The following is a 12,715-nucleotide window of genomic DNA, read 5'->3' on the forward strand; positions in this document are numbered from 1 at the left end:
CTTGCCATGACCGGTCACCTGGTCACGCAGCTAGCAGCACACACATCCAATTACTTTTTAAAAACAAAATTGTGAGTTAAGCAAAAGCAATCACCAGATACCTAGTACTGTAGCAGGCCTTGTACTTTTCATATTCCGCGGCGCCCACGGCGGTACGGGTCTTGTGTAAACTAGCCTATTTCGAACTACTAGCTGGTACACTGTACATGAGCATAACGTTACTACGGTTTACTGTTTACTGTTAGTATACTAAACTATTAAAAGGTTTCCTCCCCTATTAAAAGGTAAAAACAAAAAAAGGTCGGCATAAATCACTTGTTCGTGAGCACGCCCTCTACCGCGCTCCATGAACGGTCAATCTATGACAACGTGTCAAACCAGTCGTGATTCTGTGCTTGAATGACAAGTGCTGCTGAGCATGTCCGTGCTACCAAACCGAAGTCGTCATTCAAACAGGGCGATATAAAGTTGAAGAGATCTCGACTTCTTGTTATAGCATCGAAAAAGGCTGGAGACGTCCCTGCGGATACTTTTTCGCTGAGTCGGCGTGTGTTTGAAGAGGAACTGCTGCTGCTGCTGTCCTATTCATGCGACTCGCAAAATGACTTTAGTCGTTTCCGCGCACACAGTCATCACTGCTTGTGTGATCTGTGCTATACGTCTTGGCAGTGGAGTAAACAGTGAATCAGGTACAAGCCCTTCGATCGGATTTGAGAACCTCCCTGCCGGATTCAGCCGGCCCCAGGAGCAGCTTAACATCCATGGTTCTATTCCGAAATGGCTGAGTGGTTCGTTTTACAGCAATGGCCCAGGGTATTGGAAAGAAGGTGATCATTGGTTCGTTGGCCAGTCCTTTCTCAAGGTGTTTACTTTCTCCAACGGGGTAGTATCTTTCATGGCACGCTTCACCAACACATCTGAGTTCCATCGAGTCCCGCAACCTACGGCCGAGCCCATTAAGCAGTCGGCTGATGGAGCATCGCTGGCTACTAGCATGCCGCAGTCTGTGAACACCCAGATTGGCGTGCTTCGCATTGATGATAGCCTGGTATTAACTACTACGTATACATCAGTGAGTGAAGTGTGCCCAGTGACCGGAGAGACTTTGCAAGCACAATTCCTCTTTGATGACGACATCCCTAACACCCTCCCCTGCGCATCCATTCACCAAGTTGATGCCAGTGGAAACATCTACAATTTCCACTACGTACTCGGAGAGATGCCAGGCTACCAACTGTACCGCATTGCTAAAAGCACGAGGAAGAGAGTAGCGCTCGGTCCGGTGCTACCAAGTCGTTCTGATGCACAGTCACCATTCTTTGTCAACAGCTTTGGTCTAACAGAGAATTACATTGTAGTTCCTGAGACTCCAAGCCTAGTTGATGCGGACTTTTCAGGGACATTCTTGAAGGATCTTGGTACGCGCTGGTATGTACTTAATGGCACAACTGGCGGGCTAGTGAAAACATTTGATAGTCCTGCATTCTTCTGCTTCCACGTACTAAATGCCTATGAAGATGAGGATGCTCAGGGCAATGCTGAAATTGTGATCGATCTCCCTACCTACCCTGACATCGACATTCTGCTTGCCCTGAAGATTGACTTGTTGCGTGGCGACAGTCCAGACGCAATGAATGCTGTCAGTGATAGTGAAACACATCGCTATAGGCTCTCTCTTAGCAGCACACGAACATCTGACGCTGCGCAAACCCAGGTCTATGGGCAAGTGCTGAGCAAGCCAACTATCGAAATACCCACCATAGATTACGAGCGTTTCAACAGCCGCAAGTATCGTTTCGCCTATGGATTATCCAGTACTGATGGCCAGTCTATCTTCCTGGACAAGATTGTCAAATTGGACATGGGCGCAGCTAACCTACAAGAGAATGGCGCTAGGTCTGTGGTATGGTCGGGTACGAATCTCTACCCGAGTGAGCCCATGTTTGTTCCCAGGACATCAGACGGTGATGAGGATGACGGCGTTTTGCTAAGTATAGTACTGGATGCTGCAGCCAAGCACTCTTTCCTCCTCGTACTAGATGCACCATCATTCGCTGAGCTTGCACGCGTCCCCATTGACTTCGCAATTCCAATCGGATTTCATGCTAGATTCTTCCGGAGCGGAACATTCAAACCACTGTCCATCAAATCTGATCCCAAAACAATGCCGAATCATGTAGAACTGTAGTTTGACTTTCTTGGTAAGGAGGGAGGGAAGTCCGTTGCAACTCCGAGTTTCACGCTCGGACAGGATCATCACGTATTATACCGGTACTCAATTGTAGCAACCGAAGCTAAATATCCTGCCAAACATGAAGTTCGAATCAGTGAGTGTGTGTGTGTGTGTGTGTGTGTGTTTTGTGTGCGTGCGTGTGTCCCTGTATGTGTGCGTGTGTGTGCGAGAGGGGGAGAGAGAGAAAGAGAGAGACCCTAGGAGAGGAAGAGACTGTGGTATCAAGAGTTTAGTTGTCAGTCTTTCTTTGATAGTTTTACTACTATTTTTAATGATATGAATGTTTTCAATTGCCCCCATGGCCCATATGTTTAGAGTTGAGAAACGGTGTTACTAATCTTCGCCCATCACTTGCATATCATGGTCCAACATCAAATGTCGTCACTATTTCCAAGTAATTTGTTCCCTTTTGAATTCGCCATTTTTGTATTTTCATCACAAGAATTGCCATGTTTCAGTTGCCTGTTCAGTTCACAAACGTTCATGGGTGAAACACTGAAATTTATGAACTGAGCCCAAATGTTTGAATGCCCGAATGTCTAAACACCCAAATTACCTGGATGCCTGAATATCCGAATGTTTGGATGCCCTGTGTACAGGTAAAACGTGGTTTCACCAATCACTGGTAGCTATAAACTGGAATATGATGGGCATTCTGTAAGAAGATCTTACATGTACTTGTAGGGTCTGTTGGGAATGCCCAGGTATAATAATACATCCAAGAAAAAGAGAAAACAAACGCAAGTGAGTTGTCTGTGTGTCCAATGCACATTCTACACGTTTCATTCCAAAGAGTACTGGTCTTGCCTGAGAGAAGGGGATTGTCGAAAGCAGGTGGTCTCATCGCCGTGTGTTGCCTAATATGCCTGGAACCCATAGGGAATTATGACCTCAGCGCTGCCCCATTTGTCTTAGGGTGTGTGCGAAGGCACAATCATGAACTGACTACGCGTCTAGATAGCGGCGACTGGTGGTGCATGTGGTCTTTCCGTATCGCAGCCAGCACAAGAACTCACTGCCGTACGTCCAGTACGACTTTGTGACAGCTCCAATAGACACAGTGTCTCAGCTTGACTCAAGGTCGTAAGTACAGACAGTCTACTACTGTACTAGGTCCACCTGAATAGCATTATACAATCATGTACATGTACACGGACCGCCCATCCAGAAATCGACTTGCATAACTAAACCATTAGGCTACCATACTGATTATATAATTATTGGTTTGCTTCGAACAATATTGGTTCTCTCTCGGCACGCAAGGTTCTAGTATCGTTACCACCAGTCCTGCGCGCATGGTCTGGGGCACTATGGACAGGCTTTGTTCGTTTTACTCTGCACGGACTGTGGCAGGCATACTTCTCATATTGCTCTTGTCTATAGAAGAGTACGGCATAGAGGCTTCTCAGCTGTCGCCTAATGCCGCCAGCCCGGCAATAGGCTTTCAAAACCTACCAGACAACTTCACGGAGACCAAGGAAAACCTGAAGGTACGTGGCTCCCTTCCAAATTGGATCAATGGCTCGTTCTACAGCAACGGTGGTGGCTGGTGGAACACTGAACTGTTTCACTGGTTTTTGGGTCTTTCAGTGGTCAAAGTATTTACTATTTCCAATGGCAGCGTGGCAATGCATGCACGCTTTCTCAATTCATCCGTATTTCGTCAGTTTGTTCATATCAATCACTCTCACGGGTTAGATTCAGATCGAGTCGGGCACCATCGCCCCCACCAGCGCTCTTCCATTGATCCAGAGCGACAGAGAGTGCAGCATAACATTGTGCAGTCGATAAACACTGCAAGTGGAGTGACAAGAGTTGGTAGAAACCTATTGCTCATGGGCTCCAGTACTTCACTGAATGAAATATCACCAGCAACGGGCGACACCTTACAAGCACCGTTCATGTTCGAAGACAGCCTGCCAGCAGCGCTGGACAGTCCATCTCACTGGCAGAGAGACCCCGACGGGAATATTGTACACTATTACTTTGTGGACGGTGACACCCCTGGCTATCAATTTTACCATATACCCAGCGAGACGGGCAAGAGAAGTCTTCTTGGGCCGGTGCTGAGAAGTCGATCAGAGGCAAAGACACCATTCTTTACTGACAGCTTCGGCTTAACCGACAAGTACATCCTTGTCGCCGAGCAGCCTGCCCTCATCTATCAGAATTTCTCCGGCAGGTTTCTGAAAGATCTCGGTACTCGCTGGCATGTGCTTAGCCGTACAAGTGGCGAGGAATTGACCATTTTCGACAGTCCGGCATTTTTCTTCTTTCATTTCATCAACGCTTATGAAGACACAGACGATGAAGGCCACACCATGATTGTTGTTGATATTCAGACCTATCCAAATATGGACGTGCAATCAGCTATGGACATTAGGCAATTACGAAACGATAGCCGCGCCGTGATGCATGCCTTTAGCCAAGGTGCACCCCATCGTTACAGACTGCCACTGTCGCAAGCTAGAGGAACGGTGGTGAAAGGCGAGCGACTATCCGAGCATTCCATTGAAGTTCCCACGATATCATATGACTTGTTCAATACTCGCAAGTACCGCTATGTCTACGGTATTTCGGGAACAGAGGAGAAGTCTGTATGGTTTGATAGGCTGATAAAACTCGACCTGAATACACCGAATCCCCATGGTGAAGGTTGCTTGTCCGTGCACTGGACGGGGAAGGACCTGTATCCAGCTGAACCAGTATTCGTTCCCCGAAGTTCGAAAGGTGCAGAGGACGACGGCGTGGTGCTCAGTATCGTGCTCGATGCTGCTGCTAAGCACTCTTTTCTTTTGGTGCTGGATGCTTCTAAGTTTATAGAAATTGCTAGCGTTCCCCTGAAATTTGTAATTCCGCATGGTTTTCACGGCAGATTTTTCCACAATGCCACATTTCCTGCAATGAGTAGTTCCAGCTCAGAACCCTAGGCTCTAGCTGATCATAAAGGTTGTTTCCAACCATAAACACCTGGGAATAATGCTTGATGATCGTCTCTCTTGGTCTTACCATATTGATGTTCTTTGCAGCCGTTCAAGCTCTGCCCTAGGTGTTATACGTCCCCATTGTTTCCATCTTCCTGTCAAATGCAAAATTTTGTTTTACAAACTCAGTACATCCTCAGACCTGCCTCTTTTCATCTACGCTACTGTTAGCTGGTGTGGCTTGTGCTCGGTTCTCGCTGAGCGTCTCGAAATCCACCATAGAACACTTCTTCGTATCCTGTTTAGTCTACCCCCTCTCTACTCTTCTGCTTCCCTGTATGTCCTTGCAAATGCTTGCCCACTGTCGACCCACCGTCAAAAATTAAGTTGCACTTTTGCTCACAAATTTAAACTAGCTCTACATCCTCCTCATCTTAGCGTGTATAACTGGTTCCGAATCAGAGATGGCTCCCAGACAAGATGCTCTGTTGCCCTCCCCTTGGCTAAAACGTCCTCCCTTGTACACTCTCCACTCTTTGTTGCCTACTCTGCTTGGCTTGCGCTGCCCGCTACTACGCGCAATGCCAGTACCCTGGACGCATTTAAATCTGCTCACTAGATTCGCCATCACCTGTCCCTCCCATGCTTCTCCGTCTTGACCATTACTTTTCTTCTTTTCTTCTTTTCACCATGGTTGGTTAACACCCACATCTCCCGTACTGGCTGATTTTCTTTTCATGCCATGAGGTGTTGTCTATAATAATAATAATAATAATAATAGAAATAATAATAATAATAATAATCTTCCAACAATACATACATTACATGACTGTAAATAACTGTGCAGACTCATGTACAAACATACATGAGTATGTACAATGTAGTACTGAAATATACCATGCATGGTTTGTGTTGAAGCTTCCTACTGTGAACGAACGGGTTGCTTTTTTTATTTCATCTGCCATGTCTTTTGTTTCGGCTCTTGATATTATGATACTGTTCGTCTCAGATATTGAAGAAAGTGTTTGTCTCGATACCGTATGTTCCATATCTCATCTCTGTCGACACTAACAGACTTGAAGTCTTCTACTGAGAATACATCTACAATGAACAAACGCACAAGAATGCAATATACTTCATGTACTAGTAATCGTCGATGTGACTGTGAGTCATGTGACTGTGTTCCAGTATCTCACCAAATGCCCACAGCCCACGAATAACGCTGGCAATTCTAAAGAGCGTGAGTACATGCTGTACCAGTACTTGTCCTGTAAATTCTCACAAGCAATGTCACAGTGTTACACTGCTGCCATAATTATTACTTCCCCCCCCCCCTTATGCACTGTCCTAGTACATGTACATGTACATGTATATGTTAACTCACCTCAGTCGGTAGAGATGGAGATGACAGAAGGCTCTAATAATGAAATACACAATCAGTTTTCAGCGAACAATTCTGATAGTTCGGAAGAGTTCTGCAGGAAACTAGAAATGCAGCGGCTTTTATAGCTACCGGTAAGTATAGCAGAGGAAGGCAGGGAACTAAGGAAAGGTTACAATAGAATAGAAGAGCGAATGATTACGAAATCATCTTTCTTGACTAGTGGAGGAGGTAAACCTACATGTAGATCATCAGTGCTAAATAACAACGAGCATTGCATTACATACTAGTACACTATACAGGTATGACTAATAGAGAGATTCTAGAAGGAGAGATACATGCACATGTATCTGTATCTACTATCTACTATCTAGCTACTATCTACACAATCTACTATCTACTACCTACTCAATCTGCGGACAGAACAGTTTCGTCCTTTGTGGACTCATCAGCGCGGCACAGAGGAAATGAGGCCAAACCTGATAGGAATGAAAAATAAATTGTATCTGCATCTACATGTACATGTACATGTATAAGATGCAATTGAGTTGAGTCACAAACCCTATTCATCTCATAATGACGTGGAAGGTATGGAACAGTCCGGAACTACTATAAGTATAACTAAAAGGAAGTGGTGAGAACTACTAGTTCTAGAAGTGATGACAACATGCATGGGAGATCTACTAAGCTGATGAAGACCTTACATCACTAGTGATGTACTAGTGATGTAATCAAGTCATGTACTGTACATGTATGCATTCCTAACATATCGTATTTTTCGGAGTATAGTGCGCACCTTTGTATAACGCGCATCCCTAATCTTCATTGTGGGTGCGCACTTCAATCTGCATTGAAGTACATGCATTTCATATTCGGAGCATAGTGCGCACCTGCGATTTAGGGTCTAAAATAGCACATCTAAAGTGCGCACTATACTCCGGAAAATACGGTATCACAATATCAGGGTTGTAGCCAGGGGGGGGGGGGGGGGGGGCTGCAGCCCCCCATGGAAAAAGTGCCGCCCCTCCCCCTACTCATTTCCAATTTTTTTTGTTTTTTATGCCATTCAACGAAAATACAGTTGAAAGCCACTACGGCACTAGCAGAGGTTTCAAAAGGCACACTTGCCTGGGGTAAAGTCGGGATATAGCATTTTGTAGAATGGATTGATGTTCAGGCTGTTCAGCTATCAATGTTTTTCTTAACGAAACCAGTCTCCTCGAACCACCCACTCATGCATGTGGAAAAGCCTCTTGTACTCGTACGGGCAAAGCAGCAAATGTGCTTACATATGACACAATATCTCAATACAAAAAAAATGATCAAAACACCAACTTAATGCCAATAATCTGAAACGTTAATGCCATGACCGAAACTTTCTCGTTTGTGTAAACATACTTGTGATCGTTTGCACGTGTGTCCCACGAGCGGTATCGATGCCTGGCTGGACTCAGCCATTGCCAAGACAGATCACAGAGGTGTAAACCATGTGTGAGATGACGATCACGTCACGACCGGAACTTGAGGGAGTTTAGTGTTGTGTATGTGCCATACAATCCAGCATATACCGTAGAGATCCTATTGTATGTGAATACGGCCAGCAAAACGAGGGCCCATCACCCGAAGCTCTCTTCGACGACTCGTTGCACCTTCAAGAATAGCTACTACACCAGTACGAATAGTCTATATAAACCATGAATACGCAAAGTTGAACTCGAATGGTGAATATGCAACAGTAATTTCTTCTTTTTTGGGTCCGCACAAAGAAAGAAAAGAAATGTATTACAAGTCAAAGATTTATCTCAGTAAGAGGAATTCAAGTTATTCTCAGATAAGCATGTGTTAATTTGTGTGCATTAAGCATGGGGGAGGGGGCTAAGCAGGGTATTTCTGGTGTGCAAGCTCCACCGTGGTTGTGATGCTGTAAGATGGATCAATTCTATGCATGGTAGTAAAAACAGGAAGACTTGCATCCTACTCATCATCACACAGCCTCCAAGCCTCAATAAAGCTCTGTACTGAATCTGCATCATCAATAGTTGTTTTTAAGCCAGATATAGCACATTTCATTCACTTGCTGTAGCTGTGGTGTTGAAATAATGGCGGCCATGAAAACCAAACGGTACAGCATAGGTCAGTGGAACGGTTGCAATTTCTGTAAAGCTTTTGCCATCTAAAACAAGCAAAAAGGAGTGTTCTTCAGCAGCATTAAGGACGAGGCTTAGGATAACACCATCATCTTCAGCAGCACTCTGAGATCTGGAGACAAAGACGGGTTCGCCTGGGTAGCAGTTATCAGCTTCCCATGATGCAGATAAAGCACCATTGCTATTGCCCTGCCGGCTGGCGGCGTCCACGTCGACTTTTACAAGCCTGTCAACGAATACTGATTTCCCTTCGGTGGCAGATATACCATAGAAGTATGTGTATTTCTTAGTGTTGTACTGTTCATAGGCGATAGTCGGTAGCTCTATAGGACCATCCCACAACTTCTCACCTTGAACTAGTGTGCCACGCTTCTCCGGACTTAGTGGCAGCCGGTAGCGATGAGGCGCCCCTCGGTAGAACGAGTCCATGAGCTCTTCTGGTCTATTTATCAGTGAATCAATGAACATGGCCTGAAGAGAGTCCATATCAGGAAAGGAAGCGACATCTACAACAATCTCGGCTTCCCCATTCTCGTTGATGTCCTCATATGCATTGATATGGTGGTACATCATGAATCCAGCACTTTCAAGCTGAATATCGAGCTCCTCTCCGGTTTGACGATTCACAATGCGCCACTTTGCATTCCATGTTGGAAAGAACTTGGCTTGGTGGAAGTCCATAGCGAGGAAAGCTGGGATTTCCGAAAGTATAGCATAGTGTTCAGTCAGAGCGAAGCTATGCATGAAGACCGGAGCATTAGCGGCATTGTTAACTTGAAGAGGTGCACCGAGGCGCTGTCGACTCATTGTACCTGCGGCTATTGTGTAGAACTGATATGCTGGTTGAGGCCCATCGATGTAATAGAAATGAACAATAGTGCCATCCAGGTCTGTATGGGCATGTGATGAGCTACGAAACAGTTGCATGTCATCTTGGAATGAGAATGGAGCATGCAGGGTGCTAAGATCTTCAGCATGGAATTCATTGCTGCTCATACTGCCTGCATTAGCCAGCAAATGACCAGCAACACGTCGAATTGTCACGGCGGTGTTGATAGACTCAGGCTCCGACTTTTCGCCTCTGTTGCACTCTTGTTTGGCCGGCTGCGTGCCCTCATCCTGGGACATCATGTGACTCTGTGAAGGATGTTGCTGCTCATCTGAGCACTGGTCCGAAACCAAGAACTGGTTGTACACAGACGTACGCAGATACTGGTTACGATAGGAAATCTTCCCATCAGATATATGAAATGCATGCACCATAGCCAGGCCAAAGAACCAGTGGTTTAGACGTTGTTCATTCCACCAAGCTGGCCCATTGCGATACAGAGATCCGTTTAACCATCTTGGAAGCTCACCATGTACATCCATGCTGGCGATCGGTGCACTAAAGTCTGCAGGCAAATTTCCATAACCAATGGCTGCTGGGTTTTTGGCCTTGCTCCCTGCTGGAGTGTCCGTCTCCAAAGTGTCTGCACTCGCCGCTTCACTGCAGGACATCGCGAGTACCAGTGTCACAGTCAACACTAGCTGCAGCGACGAACGCCACGGGCACTTCTGCCAGTTCAAGGTCCCTGTGTGCCGGGACATTACGACGATTCCTAGAATTTATTTCAAGATTGGCATAAACTCAGCATTGGGCTGCTCTGCCGATCTAAATACTTGTTATGTTTGCCTCTCGTGGGCTCAAGTCGACGCTATTTGTAGGATTTGTAGTTGTACCCAATTTTCTGTCGAGCACTATGTATGCCTAATGGTACGAGTACCGGCATGAAAGAAAGTGAAAGAAACGTCGCGCTGTAGTTGTAACGTTAGCATGCACTATCTTGCGCAAGTAGATTCTACGCAACTCGTTCTATCTTGTGTGCTGGCTCCTAGATGTGGATCCTGCACGTGTGACCAAGCCAAGGCATGCATTGTATAGTAAGTAACAGTACTGTTATAATAGTTTGTAAACACTCTTGTCAGTCCGTTCCTGATCAGGCTGATGTCCTGTGCAGCTAGCTACATTGTATCTAGCTGTGCATGTACATCATTACATGTACATGTGCTCGTCCGGAGACATGCAATGACGATTGACGTAGTACTATTATATTGGCAGTATTGCGTAATGTAAGTATTGCGCAATTCATGTATTGTGATTTCCCAATTCACTTCGTGGAAACTGGCTAATATAACTAGAGAGAGAGAGTCATCGGATTACAGAATCTAGCAAAGTGACCTTCAGGTTCAGTGCTCTGGTTGATTGATTGAATGCATTCACGGGATATTTTGGTTCAACATTCTAAAAAACATGACTGTGCAGACAGAAGTCACAGTGTTTCGCCCTTCAATCATCACTGACATCACTGACCGATCAGTGCATGGGCACAGAATGAGGCCGGGCCTGATAGCAACTAACTTACTTGTATCACAGTGTGGGCCTGACTTGTTTTATAATTATCATAGAGCATGTGTCAGACATCCTAAGGTCAGTCAGTGTGAGCATCACTCAGCAGACAAAGAATTGATAGCTTGCAATAAGTGAATATGGTGGTAAAGACACACCTGGCAATATGGCGGTAAACACACTTGCAAATACTTAAGTGCTTAATAATAAAAACGCAATTGGGTTATTATTTTTACACAGTTGCGCGTAATGCAACATTAATATTTTGCAACACTAATGTTCGGTCCACTGCTGTCTGTTGATGAATCTTTCCATTGTTCCAGTTCAGCCTAGTCAATAGTTGTAGATCATCATGCGCTCTCCTAACCAGTGCTTACATGTACATGATCAACTAAGTTACTTTATTATTATAAACTAAATTAGTATGGTACGCTGTACGGTACGCTGTACGGTACGCTGTACGGTACGCTTCTCAAGTCGTATACTTCAAGTACATTATAATTATCGTACACATTTTGTAATTGCACAAATTCGTGATCGGGAGATTGTATTTGTCGGTTTCAATCAGGAAGTCGTAAAATACCGGTATTTTACGACTCCCCACTTACATAGGCCTCTCACACGACGGTACGTGTTCACGATTGCACGCTTCTATGGTTCTACGATGCGCGGCATGACACTTCACACGCGCGACGACTAGCTCTGCCCGGCGACACATTGCACACAAACCAGTATAGGAAATGCGAAATAAAATCGAAAACGCACAAACTGGGGTCAGGGTGTCGTGGACAGGGCTACGGTTCTGCGATTCAGATTTCCCATTGATCCTCACGCTAGGCAGAGACGACTGCATGACTTTTTTTCGTCGGGTGAAAGCCCTACAGGTCAGACCTCGCTATAACGTAATCTCTGGGGTATGGCAATTTGTATGTTATAGCGAGGTTTATGTTATAGTGAGTTGGGTCCACCAATAATGGCATTATGCAACAATACATACAATGTACGTATTGTCATCAGCAAGCAAAGAGCGTCATTTTGACATATCATGTCAAAATGACGCTCTTTGCTTCTCAGCCGGTTACAACTGTAGCACTAATGATCCACTCTGATCGACTCACTTACTCAGCCGGGACTGAGTGGGTGTATGTACAATGTACATGTAGATCTACACTGTATGTTCTAGTGTGTCTGCCGCATGTGTTGACAACACTACTTCAAAGTACACATCATGTGACCAAGTCCACACAACTAGTGGCGACTGTAGACTAGTGTAGTGTTGACTGTAGTGTCAACTGTTGCTTGAATGCCAGTACATGTACATGTACAGTAGAGTCGTGTGCTGAAGAACGTGGAACCTGGAACTTACTAAGAACGCCACAGCCTAAAGTTAAGAACGACGGTGTTGGTTTTCTGGCAGCTTGTGGGATACATATGATCCAATACGGATAGAACGTGCCGTATAAGAACACAGCCAGATCACCGAAAAAATAAGAACGTCCCAGGCTAAGCCCTTGGAAACAATGTTCCTGGGGTTCTGTCGTTATTCGCGAATTGTCGTTATATCCGCAGTCGTTATTAGCGGCGAAGTTGCCATGCGGACTGGCTCCGATGGCACATGGCAGGCCATGGGTGCCGTGTCGA

The 12,715-nt window shown here is 45.4% G+C and overlaps 2 protein-coding genes across 2 annotated transcripts; one reads left to right on the plus strand and one right to left on the minus strand.

Moving 5' to 3' along the window:
* Positions 1-438: 438 nt before the first annotated feature.
* LOC135827934 (uncharacterized) lies at positions 439-6,198 on the plus strand. Its single transcript, XM_065340405.1, has 2 exons — positions 439-2,184; positions 3,459-6,198. Exons 1-2 carry the CDS (start codon positions 602-604, stop codon positions 5,161-5,163), a joined length of 3,288 nt encoding a protein of 1,095 aa, XP_065196477.1. The 5' UTR covers positions 439-601; the 3' UTR covers positions 5,164-6,198.
* Positions 6,199-8,260: 2,062 nt separating this feature from the next.
* On the minus strand, positions 8,261-10,468 carry LOC135822953 (carotenoid-cleaving dioxygenase, mitochondrial-like). The gene has a single exon (XM_065335797.1). The coding sequence runs from the start codon at positions 10,273-10,275 to the stop codon at positions 8,605-8,607; it is 1,671 nt and encodes a 556-aa protein (XP_065191869.1). The 5' UTR covers positions 10,276-10,468; the 3' UTR covers positions 8,261-8,604.
* Positions 10,469-12,715: the final 2,247 nt, after the last annotated feature.

Source organism: Sycon ciliatum, chromosome 1 (assembly GCF_964019385.1).
Source record: "Sycon ciliatum chromosome 1, ocSycCili1.1, whole genome shotgun sequence".
NCBI lineage: Eukaryota > Metazoa > Porifera > Calcarea > Leucosolenida > Sycettidae > Sycon > Sycon ciliatum.